The sequence below is a fragment of the Wyeomyia smithii genome, chromosome 2, assembly GCF_029784165.1.
Source record: "Wyeomyia smithii strain HCP4-BCI-WySm-NY-G18 chromosome 2, ASM2978416v1, whole genome shotgun sequence".
In the NCBI taxonomy this organism is placed as follows: domain Eukaryota; kingdom Metazoa; phylum Arthropoda; class Insecta; order Diptera; family Culicidae; genus Wyeomyia; species Wyeomyia smithii.
This window is the reverse complement of record NC_073695.1, coordinates 221,658,903-221,675,517: the sequence shown is the minus strand read 5'-3', so window position 1 is coordinate 221,675,517 and position 16,615 is coordinate 221,658,903. Positions and strand designations below refer to the sequence as shown.

The following is a 16,615-nucleotide window of genomic DNA, read 5'->3' as shown; positions in this document are numbered from 1 at the left end:
GTGTTTGAACAGTTCTTGGACCAGTCGATCCAGCGCGAGACATCGAAACGCTGAACGAGGACAATGAGTCAGAGTTTGTAGATGACTCCGAGTGCGACCAGAGCGAGCAGCCGCTGTCGTTGGGCTTCGAGCAGAATACTTCCATTCCATGTCTGAATCCTCTCGATAGCGGTAGCGAGGATTACAGATTCAATACAGGTAAGTCGAAATAAACCAATTTGTAAAATTTTTTAATGACCTCGTGATTGACTGTTTGTCTTTCCTTTGTTTTGTGCTGACCGTTCAGTGCCTTTAAAAGTTAATACACGTAAGTAGTATATACTTGGTCAAAGTGAATAACTGGGTAGATCAGTTCGGCTTGAACTGATTTCCAAACAGCTACTTTTCACAACCTTATCTTTTTGTTCAGCACCTTCCCGATTGTTTGAAGATTTTTTTTTCGTTTGAAATTCGTCAACATAGAAAGTTTTAACATCAGTCCTCGTGAATATATATTCTTGATGAAAAAAAAAATATAACTTCATGCCTTGGATCCTTATCCCCTGTTGATATGATTTAAATTTGACTGTAAAATCTCTTCAATTCGCGTTTAAAGCTTGAAGCTATCAACTGAAAAGTTACTCGAGATTCATTCTCAGGTAGGTTTCGTCGTCCATCAACCTATTTTGATACAAACCACTCTGGATATTCCAGGTTTTTATTTCACGTCGTTCGAGTTCCATTCACGGTGCTCCCACAGACTGTTATAACCAAAAAATACCATCAAAACAGTGAACGCCAGTTGGTTCGTTATGATGTTCTTCATCTCTGAGTAAATTTAAGAAAAATCGTTGGCAGCGTTTTTGAGTTATGTCCATTCTATGTTGAAATGACTGATACTCTAAGATAATTCATAAAAACTGGACCAGCGACTGGTTTTAACCTATCAGATTTCAATTATACTTTTCAGGTATAGATATCTGGCAACCTATAAACAATTTGCATAACTAAAAAACCTAAGCTTTGAAAAAGACGTAACTTATTCATTTCAGTACAATTTATATAAATAAGAGTTTACTCAACCGAATTGATCTACACAGGCTACAGTTTCAAGATTTTTTTCAGTAATCATAACATCACTTAAAATAAACTTTTGTCCGCTGGATTACATAAGTTTTATTGAGAAGAAGAATTTACGCCCTTTTAAAAGCTTAGGCTTATTTTTACTTACGCAGATTGGTTATGGGTAGACCAAATATCTAAATTTACTAAACTTCCGGCCATTTTAACACGAATTGGACATGAATAAAAAATACTTTCAACGATTTTTTTTTTAAATTTGCCCATGTATGAAGAACATCATATCGAACAAACTGGGATTAGAGGGGAGCTCCGTAGCCGCTAGGTTACAGAGTCCGCCTCGGTAAGCGGATGGTCGTGGGTTCGAATCTTAGTAGAATCAGGCCATTTGGTGGTTGCCAAAGGACTTTAGCATGTGTTTATTCTCAGGCTTCCCACCAAGTACCTTTCCTTCTATCTGTATTCTACAGTACCTCTGTTTACGCTCCTTCTAACAAAAATATAAGTCCCTGTTATAATAAAACTGGTGTGAGTAACGTATAAAAGTTCCTTCCAGGGAATTGTAATTAGGCGACATTGTTAGGAGGGACAGAAGCTCGGTATAGTAGAGTAGTAAGCTTGAAAAGGAAAGGTAAAACTTAAACACAAGCACGAATATGAATGAAAAGCGTATCACTTACTATCAATAGTGATACTGCCAATAATACGAAGCGCGGAGTACAGAAAACACTTGAAATATCACAATAGATCTAATCTCTGGTCGCAGTGATGAGCCCACACAGGAAAAAAAAAACTGGGATTCACCGTTTCGATGGTTTCTATTCTCTATAATAACGGTCTGTGGGAGCACCGTACTATTCCCAACGTGGTGAAATATTCTGACGAAACTTGAATGACTTACTTCTAGTCAGACTTAGAAGCGAGCGACTTACGTAAAGATTCTTTTGACTGCTTGGTTTGAAGCGCGTTTAGCAGCCCGTTTATTAAAAATTGCATACGAAGCATCCACAAAAAATCAAAGCGAACAAAGCTTAAGCCGAATATGTCAATTCGTTGCATACATTTCTAACAAATACAGTGAAGAGAACAAGTCATAAGGAATTAAGTTTAACGTCGGTACGAATATTCCGCAAACAAACCCTTTATTTTGACATTTATTCTGGCACTTCTTCTTATTCTCATTAACGTTGACATTTAAAAAAAAAATACAGAAGACGAGATGAGTAACTCGCCTCTCGCCTCGTTTTCTGTAATAAGCCCCATATTAGCTCACATGCAAAAAAATCAGTTCAACGGAACATTCGCCATGGCGAACGAAAACATGCGTGTAGGCATGTTTTTGAGTTCTTCCTTCGCCTTATTTTTCAAATCCTCCTCAGTTTTCGCGACAAAATTGTTGGAATAGATCTTACGCTTCAGGTTTGCCCAGAAAGAGCTTTTTTGACATACCCTTCTCACTGATTGTCATCCACTTCCACATTCTTGGGAAACTTGGTGTGCGCAGCTCACTTCCTTCGTGGGGGAAGTAAAATACGAAGTGCCCTGCCAGTCGTCGCCATCCAGGGTGAGATAGGTTTTGAAGTCCATCACTATCGTCACGTTGCGATTCTACAGGAAAAACGACTTGACCATTTTATTCAGCCGCAGCCGCTGCGTCATTGCCTGCAGCTCCGAGACCAATGGAGGATTCTACCGCTTCCTGAAATGTATGTCCATGTTAACTAGTTATTTTTTTACTGTTTGGCCGGTTGCATCGACCTCCTGATCAAGCGCACGCATCGATGTAGCCACTTTTCTCTCAGTCATCCTCCGCAGCATTTTTTGAAGCTCGCTCAGGATCGTCGGCCGTGCAGAAGTATGCGGCGTCCAAAAAGTGTCGCGCGGTGTCTGTTTTCGACGCGGCGGGTATACCGATCGTTGAACGCGCACACTTCTGAACAGAGATTTCGATGTTCACGATGTGTTCGATGTTTACGCCTTCACGCTTAGAGTTCGACTGAAAGAGCAGTCAAGTTTTTTTTAGCTGACTTATGGGCTCCTATGATTGATACTGCATGGATTGTTTCACCAGTGTTCACCAAGTCGACTTTAAATACTGATGCTTCGAATACGTGTGCATTACTGCTGTAAATGAATACAATTTTTATTTGCAATGTTATAGTCTGCGGACGAATTGATTGTAACTTCAATTAAATTGTAGAGGACGGATTACATTTTATTTTGTCTATGTGGTCACCCACATACAATAGAAAATGACTAACAACTTTTGTATCAGTTGGAAATATTTGTGAAAGGAGGCCAACAATTTTAATTTCTAGTTTTACCGTAATATAAATAAAATTATCAAATAAATTAGACGTATCATGAGATAAAATAGGAACAAACAAGATATTCAAACCTCTGGAAGCAAATATAAAAATTATATTAGAGAAAGAAATAAAATTCATCCCATTATTTTCTTAGCTCATATATGCATTTTATGAAAAGCTCAATTGAAAACTGAAAAAAGTCGAAGATATTGTGTATGAATCACGACCGCAAGGTTAACGAAGAACTACAACAGCCTGTCTTATGTCAAAGTATCTCTTGCAATAGTTTGAGAAATACAGTCGATTGGGGTAATTCAATTTCAATGTCTGGAGCGGTAAATTTCTATAATAATTTTCTTTCAACATTTTTTTCTTAAACAATAAGTGGATCAAAACAAGAGTGTTTTTCAATTGGCTAGAACAATTGTATAATGTTGAAGGTTGCTGGAACACAATTTTCGGTAGAGCACCTCTTCACAACCCAAAAACAACATGGGTTGCATTGAACTCCGCTCGATGAGAATGTTATTTGGTACGCAGCTAAGTTTTCACTATTTTTTTTTCTCAATTAAAGCATAACCTTATTTTGAAAAAAAAAACCTAAATTAATCCACCTAATGGTGCAGAAACCTTTGTTATACTAACTATTACTTTATACATATTTGGCCAGTCACTTACAAATCGTATACCATCATAAGTCCAATTTCAATAATGAATGAAATGAATTCGAAAGATAGTTTTCAGAGACTTAACCAAAGAAGATCATTAAATTAAAGCTTGACGTGGTTTTTGCAAATAATATGAATGTTATCACTGGAGTATATGAGTCTTATTTTTTCGATCACAAACCAATTTTTAAATGCTGGCTAGAAGTAATTGAATTTTTTTTCTTTGAGATGATCGAACGTGGGGAAACAGTAATAGATAACAATGATGCTGATTTCGCACTAGAATAGCAAACATGTTTGTTAGTTTAATGCGGTTCTACTTATTCGCTTTATTTTCAGAAATCGCAGGACCTAGATTTATGAATCAGCATCAAGTTTTTTTTACGAATTGAAGCAAACTTCTACAAACCTACTCTCGAAATGTAGTTTATAATTATACAGGAAAAAAATATAGCTATTGATGAAAGTTGTCAATTTAATTTTATCTCCAATGCGTTATCTGAAAATGAAGGTTCTCCACGATCTTTGAGAGCTTTGGATTTTCAGAGTCTAGGCGAGAACATTATTGTTTTTGAAGGCCTAGGCTGTATGAAAAAATCCGAAACAAAGACTTTTTAAATCTTGCTGCGATAACGGGAACTGGAATAACATGGATACTCTGTTTGCACTTAGTCTTAAATTAGAAAGCTATATTTATATCTTACTTGAGCATATTGTATCATTCATAAAGATAAGTGACTTTTCACCTGCGCACACTAGTAAACGTGTATAGCCATGTAGAGTTGCTTCAACACTTTTTCCTAATTTTGCCGATTACGTTCACCAGCTTTAGATTCCTGGTCACAAATTTAGATTCCTGGTCACAAATTTAATACATAAAATAAGTATTCAACTGAAAAATTTTACAGCTGTTCAAAACGTAGCATTTCAAACAAAACAGCGATTCATTTGTGTTTTTCTCAACGGGTGGTACTAACACATTCGTACGTAAATAGGTCTATACATCTTTGGTAAAGCTTTTCAAAATATCTGCATCGCTAACATGTGCAAACTGTGGGATCAGATTTTGCTACAATGCTTGGCTCCCGAAAGCTGTAAATGTTTCTTACTCTTCGCAAATCTAGGTTCAACGTACAATTTAGTATATATTTTATAAGAAGTGAGGACGGGAGCTTCGGAAGAAAAGGAGCTAAGTAAGTATTGCAGTTTTTTCTAAAATCTGGTTCAAATTTTCAAGAAAAAGCTAAAGGGTAATTTATTTACACCAGTTAATACGCACTACGAAGAGTGTAAAGATTATGAAAAGTTGTCCATGATTGTTGTTGATTTCCTTTGAGAAATAAATAGCGATACGAAAAAAGAGGGATAGAGAAGAGGAAAGAGAAAGAGACGAACCAGTCGAAGACTGAAAGTCTCTATAATAAAGGAAAAAAAAAAGGAAAGAGCAGTGAGAGAGAAAAATTATCCAGGAAGTAAAATATCCCTTGTCTAAAATATACTTTGGTCAAAACTCTACAGTTCAAGCAACCAATAAAAGATCGCACTCAGTATGATTTTCAAAGATCTCTGGGGCTTTCATTTGAGCATGCGAACATCAGAATCAGAAAAAGCGTTCTGTAAAGAGAGTTTTTTTTTGTTATTTATCTTTTTTGGGGTCGATTTTGATATACTACACATATAAACAACATATTTACACATACACAAACATACATAAATTGTTCAATCCGTCGATCTGAGTAAATTGGTATGCAACACATGGCTCTCCGTGCCTTTGCCTTAAAAGTTAAATTTCTTATATAAAAAATACTCTTTGATCAATATTTTAAAATTTAAGCCACTAATCAAAAATCCACTCGGTAGCATTCTGGGGGAGCACAGCAGCTTTCGTTTGCGTATAAGATCATTAAAATCGGATATTGCGTTCTGTAAGAAAGGTGCGTTAGTATTTTGCGGCACATACATACAGACAACATACATACACACACACAAATACACATACACATACACACGAACAGACATTGCTCAGTTCGTCGAGCTGAGTCGAATGGTATATACGGTTCGGCCCTCCGGATCATGGATCTATTTTGCGTTTTTCGACCGATTTTATAACGTTTGTTTAGTATAACAAAGGTAATATAACAAAGGTAAAACAAAGGCAATAGTATAACAAAGGTAATTAGTATAACAAAGGTAAAAATCAATCATTTAAAGTATTGTCAATAGATAACTATAACTTTGTCACACTTTTCTGGCCAAGCTCGAATGCCGTAAAGATTAAACTGTACATCTTTTGAGAATTTATAATAACAAGTAATATTTGTGAAATATGACGGGTGATGTAGGACTTTCCACTCGATGTAAGTTTAAACAGCTTAGGAAGTATGAGGCCGAGCGTTGTCATTCAATCGAAATTCCTCTTCGTATCCCTGCTCATATTTTGACCATTTTTCCGGCAATGTTCGGTTTAATTGCATCGATTGAAGTCGATACCGTTTAAGTTTTGTTTTAACAGCTCATAATAAATAACACCGAGCTGGTATATATTTAGCCAAGTCGATGACGTGAAAGTCCCCATAGCTTTGTTTTCTTTCTGGCTTAAATCCATTTTTCATTAGCCGTCACGAGGCGATGAAGAAACCCCTTCTCGCTGGACTAGTTGTTCACATGCTCAACAACCTTTGACTTAATACCATGAGAAACCCAAGCTCCTTGTTTTTGAATCATTTCCAAAGCATGCAATCGCTTGGCAATGACTTGGTGGTAGGGTGGTTTACCGGTAAAACGAAAACCGGTAAAACCGGTAAAACCGATATTTTTTCAGTACCGAAATACCGGTATTGGAGAGGCGAAAAAACCGGTATTTTCGGTGTTTTTCTTTATATTGAAAAAAAAAATCCTATCACAATATTCATAAATCATTGTTAGGCTAATGAATGCTACTCACTTTGGTAGGTGTTACAAATCACATGATGATGTATACAGGGTGTTAGGTAGCTCATTTTTAATCAAATCCTTTAAGGGGTGATTGAGGACCCTATTTGATGAAAAAAATCCTTATGCGCATATGGTCAAAATTCAACTACTGAAGAGTTATTCTCTTCTTCTAGTTTTCGGTTATGTTCACGTTCAACGAGGTCTATAACAAGAAGTATGATAGCTAGCTCAGTTCTGTTGGTTCTCTTGGAGAGCTGAGAAAATTTCGTAATCAATAGTGTCTCAAAAATTCACAATTTTCTGCTCGTTAAAGGCAAACATAACCGAAAACTGAAAATAGTGAATAACTCTGCAGTAGTTGAATTTTGATCATATGCGTAGAAGGATTTTTTTTCATCAAATATGGTCCTCTATCGCCCCTTGAAGGATTTTATGTGAGCTCCGTAGCACCTTGTATAATGAATACATTTAGACAGAAGCAACATTAAATATTAATTTACCCTTACCTATGTATCAATTGTTGTTATTTTCTAACAATCTGCTCGGATTCAGACGATGTGTTTGTGTGTATCGATAATATGTCAAAAAACTTCATATCAATAAAGCAAAACATTTATTGTTCAAGTTGACCTGCTAATCACTTTACACACTCATACTCACAGAGGCAACGCGTGGGTTTTTAACCTACCAGTTTAACTACAAATTATGAAAATCATAGTTTGAGGCAATAATCACAATCATGTCAGTGAAAATACGCAAGTCATTATTCATTTTGTGCTATTTAAAAGTAAAACTAAAAAAATAATAAATATATATAAATTTCGATGAGGAATTTTTTTTTGTTGATACAAAGTGTTCACAGGATGAAATAATCAACCAATAAAGAATTTCATCCTAAAAATTACTGCTCCTTGAAAAAGTGAAATTTAAATAGCTGTAGCATGGTCAAAGTTTCGTCGCCCGTACCGCAGCGGGCTTTTATTAACAACTAGCTGAATGACTCGTGTAAAAGTTTCTGCTTTTTCTATCATTTTCTATTTTTTTATATATTTTTTACCAACCTCTCATTTCAAATATTTATTTCCATTTCAGTTACAAACTTGCTCATATGCCACATTTTTCGTTTCTCCATCAGAAGCTAAAGTTAATAAAATAATTATAATAATAAATAATTTGGACGAACAAAAGAGCATTGAACAGAATAAAGAAGTATTAACCTTCGATTCATTCGGATTCGTAAAAAGTAAATTCTGGTCTGATCGTGATTTCTTTTTTTTTTACTTTTTTTTGTTCACACAACATTTATTTGACACGGCACAATACTTTTTTTACTTCATTCATATACTCTTCTCAACAGTTTCAAATATTGTTTTTCTAAGAATTTTAAAGTTATTCACTAATTTGAAACTAAGCTTTGCGATGTAAAAGAAAATTTTAATAAAAATCTGCATGTTTTTTTTTGTTATTACATGAGTATTGAAATTATGTTCTTCGTAATCATATAACTAGATTCAATAATTGGAGTTTTTCAAACACTGTTATCCAGTGTTGTATCTGGATCGTATACCACAAGTGATCGCGCACGGCCCTACGTTGTCGCTTGGGTGACAGTAATGCCCAGCTGAGGCGGGAGTTTTGGCGCGAACACAATGGTCGCAGAGGTCCTAATCTTACAAAAAAATTTGGATTGTAATGAAGCATAGATACTCATAAATGCGAAAACATAATCATGCAGCGACACGTCCATACATATATGCAACCTGAGACGCTAAGCAAAAAATAAATTTCAAATCCAAATTTATGTAGGTAACGTCTTCGGCAGTGGCTTACTTTGGCAGGTTTTTACAGAGGACTGTGGCAGAAAACCGGCCGAAGAAAACCACTACCGGAGACGTTCGACACCCTTCAATTATTTTCCAGTTCTATTTTTAAATAGAACAGAGAGTGACTTGCGTTTTTTTTCGTGAACAATCATCATTACTTCCCCAAACTAAGATTTTAGGAATTTTGTAGTTAAAAAAATAGGTTTAAAGGCCACGAGTCACCCCTGGTTTGTATTAATCCGAAAAAAATAAAAATACCGGTTTTTTACCGGTTTTACCGGTTTTTAATTTTATGAATACCGCAATACCGGTTTTTCGAAAAGTCGGTAATACCGACCACCCTAGTTGGTGGGTAACTTCTAATGGCGAAGCAAGCTATTCCTGAATTTGGTATGGATCTTCATCGAGTTTTTGACCTTCGTTAACGCGGATAGCTGTCAACATCTTTGAGGAGACGGAACCAATGACACAAACCCGTTTTTTCTGCTTAGAGGAGCGTTTCTGCAATTGTTTTCAATTCACGATGCACTTCGGCCGCCGTTTTATTTGAATGAAATGAAAAGAATATTAGGCACAAAATCAGACACTTCCACACAGTTTAAATACTTCATTTGTAGAAATATAGTAGATTAGTTTTTATGAATCTTGAATACTGATTGGACCTATTTGCTGAATTATTTGTGCATTAATCTGATGTAAAACGCTTCAAGAAACTAATCATAATTGTTTTATTCCTGAAAACTACTTATTCCGTTTTTTCGATTATTGATAATTTCTGAAAAGTATATTTCAAAACTAACTAAACTTAACCAATGTTAAATTCGGCTTCAATGCAATTGTTTTATTACGTACAAACCTATCACGACGTTGTACGGCTGTGAACGAACACAGAAAGCATTAAGCGTAGGATGAATGTGATAATAATTATTTTTGGTAGATGACAAAGGTTAAAATGATACACATATGTGAACATCTCAACTTTTTCGATGGGTTATAAAATAAGGCTTCGCATATAGATACTAGGCTGTCCCAAAAAAAATCGATGTTGAAAGAGTCAAGGTGCTCAACCCTAAATTGAAAGATAATGTTATTTTGTTATTTATAGTATTTTTGTAGAACATTTCGACTTTCTGAAATTTGTTTTCAGCTTGCCCAAACGTGATTAATAAGAAAATGACTTTTTCAGGCTACAAAACGACTCTTCTACACTTTTTTCAATTCTGTTCGATTCCCACATTTCTCCTTATATATATATATATATATATATATATATATATATATATATATATATATATATATATATATATATATATATATATATATATATATATATATATATATATATATATATATATATATATATATATATATATATATATATATATATATATATATATATATAGTTTGCTTGTCTTTCAGTCACGCGCAAGACAAACGAAAGTTACTCAAATTGCCTTTTTCCCAAGCAAACTCTGAAGCTGAGGTACACTAAAGTTTGTTATTTTTTTGTGGGTAGCAACGCAAACACTCCTGTTCTGACTACAAGTTACCTTCGCTTTTAGTCCTCCACTCACCTCCTCTCGCCTGGTATGAAGCCAGTCGTAAGGAAATCAAAGCTAACTGCGTCTTAACTGATATTCGGCACACGTGTTAAATTAGCACATGGCTATAGGTTCTCATGCAGGTGCATCGACAAATACCGCCAAAAACATAATAAAGGGCGGAAGGCAATTTTAAGATGTAAGAAAGACATAGTATCAAAGATATAAAGCATGTAAATGAAATCTAAAATTAGCCGAACCACTGTCGGTTAATTCTGAACGATATTTTATAGTTACATGTCCAATAAGTTCTGTAATGTCATGGCGTTACCATTAATGGAATAAGGCAGTACCTGTTGTAGTTCATTGGGGATAGACTATGAAAAAGTCAAGAAAATAATGGGGATTATAAACCTTTTTACTCGAGAAAAGTAGCAATTTTTATATGCATTGAAATTGTAATTTTTCAATAGTACAGTTATTCGATAGCAAAAAGTTGACCGAAGACGTTAATAACGAACATTTATAAAAATTTGAAGAAAATTGGCTGTAACTCGCCAAAGCCATTTTATGCAAAACATTATATCAAGTTTTAAGTTTAGTTTATGGCGCGTGAGAAGCCGCACTTGAAATTTATCCAACTTTCTCTCTATTACTCAAAGCTCTAACAAAATTTACAAAAATGTTTACAAGAAGTTGTACTCAAAGATAAAGCAATATAATTTTTTTTCGCTATTTTTAAAAATAGGAAAAAACATTTAACCTACACAGGACATATTGTACCCCAAATTAATTGTTAAATGATACTACGACGTTCAAGATGTACGGAGAACAGGATAATTAATTTGCTGATACGTGAAAACTTTAGCTGTTTCAAAAAAACTTAGAGTATAAGACGACGTGAGACATTCAAACTTTGATTCAAGTTCAACAATTATACTTGAAAATTTTCACGATGAAATTATGCAGTAAGGTACAGATTGATCTTTAATTTGCAATACAGTTTGCGTTAATTATATTTATAGTTGATGAGTAATAAGAGTTTGAAGTTAATTTTTTGAGGTAAAAACTGATTTCTCTCCGCCGGGATCGGGTTGAGCTATTGGCCATTATTTTTGAACATTATGTAAAATCCTATCAACAGTTTTGATTTAAGATATTTTGATATATCGACATAAAATTTTCAGTTTAAAAAATTAAACCTGCAAATGCGCTACAGTAAGCCAACTTTTTTTTATTTTTTATCAAATAATATTTGTTTGCTTATGTAGAAGAAGACGAAAACAAAGTAATAGACAAAGGTGGGGGTGATGGTATGAGGATTGTTATGTTGTTACGCAACACTATAAAAGGTTTCTGTGATGGAACGCAGATGACAGATGTTTCATGCGCGTCTCTCATCATGTATGAAGTTATATCGGAGTATTAGAGAGGGATTTGAACTACCCATCAATGATTAAAAGAGGACATTCCTTCGTTATTCCAAGCTTTGCTATTGTTAATAACAAATTGCAGAGACAAACTTTTGCATGTGTGAATATTTTTTTGAGCAATCCAGTATTTTTTCATGAGCAATGGTTTTTGTAAATTGTTTTTTTTTTCAATCACATTCATTTTTAGTTATTTTGTAAGTTTAGTTTGAATATAACATATGTAACATCGAACAATTGAGAAAATGAACTGTTATTCAAGTTATGAAATTTAAAAAAAGAATTAAATCGTTAAAAAACAATTTTTCGAAACTAATCAAATAATGGAAAAAAGTCTTTAGATATTGGAGAAAACAGCTGTGCAGTGGATCCGTAGAAGAAGCGAGATGCAGATTCGTTTTCGAGTAAGCAATCAATCCACGATCTACTGAACGAAGGATTTATCGCAGTTTAGATAATTAATTATGTTTTAAACCAGCGCTGGCCAGCTGCATCGAATAGTCGATAGTGTCTTAGTTACATATTAAAATTCAACCCGATATTTCAGAAAAAAAATTCATTTTAGATTAAATACCAACTTTTAATAGTTCAAAATGCATTTGAAAGTGACTAGCCACTACGGGCTGATGGATATATATATATTGATGGATTGATTTCGAATATTCTACATGGTTTGGTTCAGCATCGCATTCATTTATTTGACTCACAGAGCCCATTGAACATCGCAAAAAATTGAATTTTCCCCCTAGTTTTTAGATAAAACCTTTTAAAACACGTACAAAAAAAAAATTTAGTGAGGGACTGAAAAGCGGGAGTAATGACGAAAATTTACATTAAAAAGATCCTTGATATTTTATCGGGGAGCCAAAATATAGATAAAATCCGATTACGTTCGTTAAATAGACTCTCAATTTTATCTTCCTCCACAGCTGATAGTTATCTACGACACCCGAATAGCTACTTGCCCAAGTACAACATCCAAAGCGAGACGGAGGGCGAAAGTGCCCCCCTGACCGGGGGCAGCCGTAAGCCTCTCAATGGGCTGGACGTCGGTCCTCATCAGCTGGTCGAGTCCGACGACGAAGACATCCAGGCGTACGGTTTCCCGCAGAAACGGCGCAATCGACGTTCCCCCAGTGATATCGACTTAGTTCTAAATAGTGGTGGTAAGCATTAACCCGTGTTATACCCTGGATAAATGTAACCCAAAATAACATCATCTTCAACTCCACACAGGTGAAGGAAGTTCCCTACTCAGCCATCCGCATAATTTGAACAGCTCCAACCATTCGAATAGCGATCTCTCGACACATCTCTGCGAAATCGATGACTCAGAATTCGAGCAGGATCTTCCACAGCAGCAGCAGGAGCAGCAGCCGCACCAACACCATCATCACCATCATCATAAACATCATCATCAACAACAACAGCAGCAACATCAATCAAACTCCTCGCTATCATCGGGGGGTCAATCGCGACCCCGCCAGAACAAGGTCAAATGGGCCAATATCGTGCAGCAAACCGAGGTCTGACAGCAGCTCGACGGCAACTATCGATTAGTGCTAAGCGCCAAGACTAACTCTAGCATTAGTTCCATTTTGATACTGTTTTCTAGGGTAACTTATTTTATTTATTTTACCGTGAACCTTTTGTAATAGCTACTGTATGTCGTAGAAGAATTTGTATCTATGTTAATTTACACACAAAACATCCCCCCATATCCAACTCTCTAGCGTTTAGTTTTGCCATCGACTTATTTTATGTATGGAAAAATCACGAAATCAAAAAAAAGTAGTTCAGTGTTTCGCATTCAAATATAGTTAACTGTTGCGGAGTTAGTTTGTGGATTTTCTGTTATTATTTCCCACAACGTGACAAAAGCTATAGATGACATACATTGCGAATGAATCGTTATAGAGTAAGTAGAATAATTAATTACATAGCGAAAGCATGTAAAGAGTTCTGTAGAGCAAAAAACCGTGCTGAAATCACGCTAACATATTCAAGACGAACAATTTTGAGATTAACGATCACGAACATTTAGTAACCATACTGTCATTGAAGCGGAGAATGGAAAATAAAACTCACACTAGCAAGCATAAAGAAGTTTGTGACATACAGATTACAAACTATTGTAAAACAATAAGGGAAAAAATATTAACATGGATGAACCCTAAGGATCCACGTTTTCTTTGACATTCGAAAAGTCTATAGAATGTAAGATTTTTTATCACGCTGCGACACTGTTCGAACGAGAATACAATCATTGACTGATAAAATTTGAGAGGAAAGATAAGAAAGAGAAAACACAACTATTTTATATTGAATCAAACAAAATATCAACACACTCTAGAAGACAGATTTCAGTTGTATTTACGAAGATAACGTGAAACTTAGTTTTTCACCCGTGAACGTGATGGAGAAACCATATTAGTTATGTTAGATTATTGTCCATATATTGTGTCTAATACTTTCACGGTACTTCTCCGTGGCTCTATTTTTCCGGCAAGCATAATTTTCTAAAACACAAGCAGGAATTTTTATGATCCAGCAAACTGTCTTATATTTCAACCTTTCCGTTTGATCCGTACCTTAAATCGAACTCTAACAAAGCTCTATTAATTCTATGGTGCTCTACTTAAACACAAAACAAAATCATACACTACTTGCTCTTTTTTTACTCTTGTATAGTAGCATAAGTTAGTCATAAGACATACTCCGCGTACACGCTCTCACACTCACACACACCACGCATTCACTCATGAGACTAAACCTACTTGAATAATTCCTTTTATATTGAACAACCCATCGCAAATGTATTCCGTTTTTTATTTGGCAGCTGAAACGCAGCAAATCTTTCCGTTTCTCAACCAGCAGCTATTCATTTCCATACGGTTCAGACCACTTGTACAATTCTAGGCTAGAAAAATCATTGAAATTAATTGTCTAACAGGGATGTTATCACTAATTTTGCATCTGATAAAAGAGGCAACAAAAAAAACTACACGGCATTTAGGGACTCAAAATATCAAAATCTAAATTGTTAGAAGCAAAGAGAAGAAAATCGACATTCAGTTAGGAAGCACCGTGGTAGATTAAGGTATACAAAGATAAAGGAAAATAAAACAAAAGTTTCGTCATTCCTCACCCCAGGGTTTTTTCGTGGCCATTTTTCAGCGATCATTATAAACTAAGGTGAGAACTAGCGGACGATATCGTGGCAAAAAAAAACGAGAAAGTTTAAAACCACAGACCGAGGAAACGGACGAAGAGTAACATTGCATTTACCGATCACTGTAGTGCATATAACATTTTTGTGTATTTGTTTAAACAAACTGGAAAATTATTTAAAACTGTGAAAAAATTAAAAAAAAAAACAATCTTCTAATAAAAGGACTTTTTCAAATTTTGTGCGTTTTATTCTAGTAATTTAATTGTAGTTTAATGAGAACTATATGATGCCCATTTCGTGAAATAGTAATAAATCTTTTGTTTTGCTTGAACAGAATGGGCAAAGGCAACAATCGCTTCAGTGACGCTACAGCTTGTTTGCTTAACTCAAAGCTTGAATGATACTTGAAAAAGCTTCTCTTTCACAGAAGCTTGCATGCAAGTTGTATTAAGGTGGCTTCGTGGCTTTAAATGCTGGAAAGGATAATCCATAACTTTAGCTTTATAAATGCCGAAATTTGATCAATATATACACGGTTTTATTTGAATAAGCTGACTAATGTTATACAAACTTCCGATCTCTCCTCAAATAATATTTCGAGAGTAAAAAAAATCATAGAAGAGTGGTTCAGTGGTCTATACTCGTATGGATTACAGATGTTTTACTGGCATTTTCCTAAAATCATGTTTTTCTGTTTTTTTTATTTGGTTTTTTTTTTCAACAATACAATCACCTGATACATAATATTTGTTGAAAATGTCAGAAAAGCAGCAAATCGCAAACAAAAATTGAATGTTTGGTGAATGCTTCAAAATTTTTGCCGAGACTGAGCACTACTAGGGGCACTAAAAGGATTGTTATTATGACGACGAATGAATAAATAGTCGATACTTAATTCACGGAAGTGTCGAAACGGAAAAAAACAAGCTGAATGGAATAGGGTGTCAATTGAAAATCTGAAATCTTAACTTGTGATCAAATTGACACAGTTATATATGCTTATAACTCACTTAGTTCGCATGCAACGAATTTTCTTGCTGTAATTGGCAGTAGCATTGGTATATATTTCGAAAGACTTTTTGCATCCAAACCTAAAGTGCTCTAGAGTAACCATGGTAGAGAGAGGGTTAATGAGCAGTGAGATAAAAAAAATGATTCAATGCAGCTTTCCACGGAAACTTCAACAAACAACGGGCGTTTTGTTATTTAAATTTCGTCGTGCGCATGCGTGGGTCATAATAAACAAAACTGTTTAGTAGCTATGCTATGTTTTTCACTCCGTAACTGCGATTGAAAATTACCTGATCTACAGAAAACGTCAAAATGGGATGCGTGCACCATCCGCCATTACCGCTCGTGGAAACCTGGATATTTTCCAAATCTTTTATCCCGAGCATCGTAAGTAAAGGTACGTTGAACTAGTAAGGTGTCGTACACAAATTACGTAACGCCTGAAGAGGAGAAAGTGACTGGAGTCTGCGTCGCTTATTGTTACATACATAGAGAGGGAGGAGAAGGAGGAGGAGGAGGAAGAGGAGGAGGAGGAGGAGGAGGAGGAGGAGGAGGAGGAGGAGGAGGAGGAAGAGGGGGGGAGGGTAAATTTGAGACAGTTATGTAACTACGATAATTTTCAAAATTGAAAATTTTGGAGGAGCAGGTTGTTTCGCGTTACGTGATTT

At 35.3% G+C, this 16,615-nt stretch overlaps 1 protein-coding gene across 11 annotated transcripts in view; it reads left to right on the top strand.

Moving 5' to 3' along the window:
• The window catches only part of LOC129725427 (fat-like cadherin-related tumor suppressor homolog), a 682,871-nt gene extending 667,701 nt beyond the window's left edge, over window positions 1-15,170 (top strand). For 10 of the 11 annotated variants that reach the window (XM_055681264.1, XM_055681263.1, XM_055681262.1 and 7 more), the window contains 4 exons: window positions 13-198; window positions 287-307; window positions 12,694-12,930; window positions 13,001-15,170. In XM_055681264.1, the coding sequence (XP_055537239.1) occupies window positions 13-198; window positions 287-307; window positions 12,694-12,930; window positions 13,001-13,296 (740 nt within the window). In that variant the 3' untranslated portion in view covers window positions 13,297-15,170. The remainder of the gene's footprint in view (window positions 1-12; window positions 199-286; window positions 308-12,693; window positions 12,931-13,000) is intronic. The other variant, XM_055681267.1, reaches the window with a different exon arrangement.
• The last annotated feature ends 1,445 nt before the right edge of the window (window positions 15,171-16,615 follow it).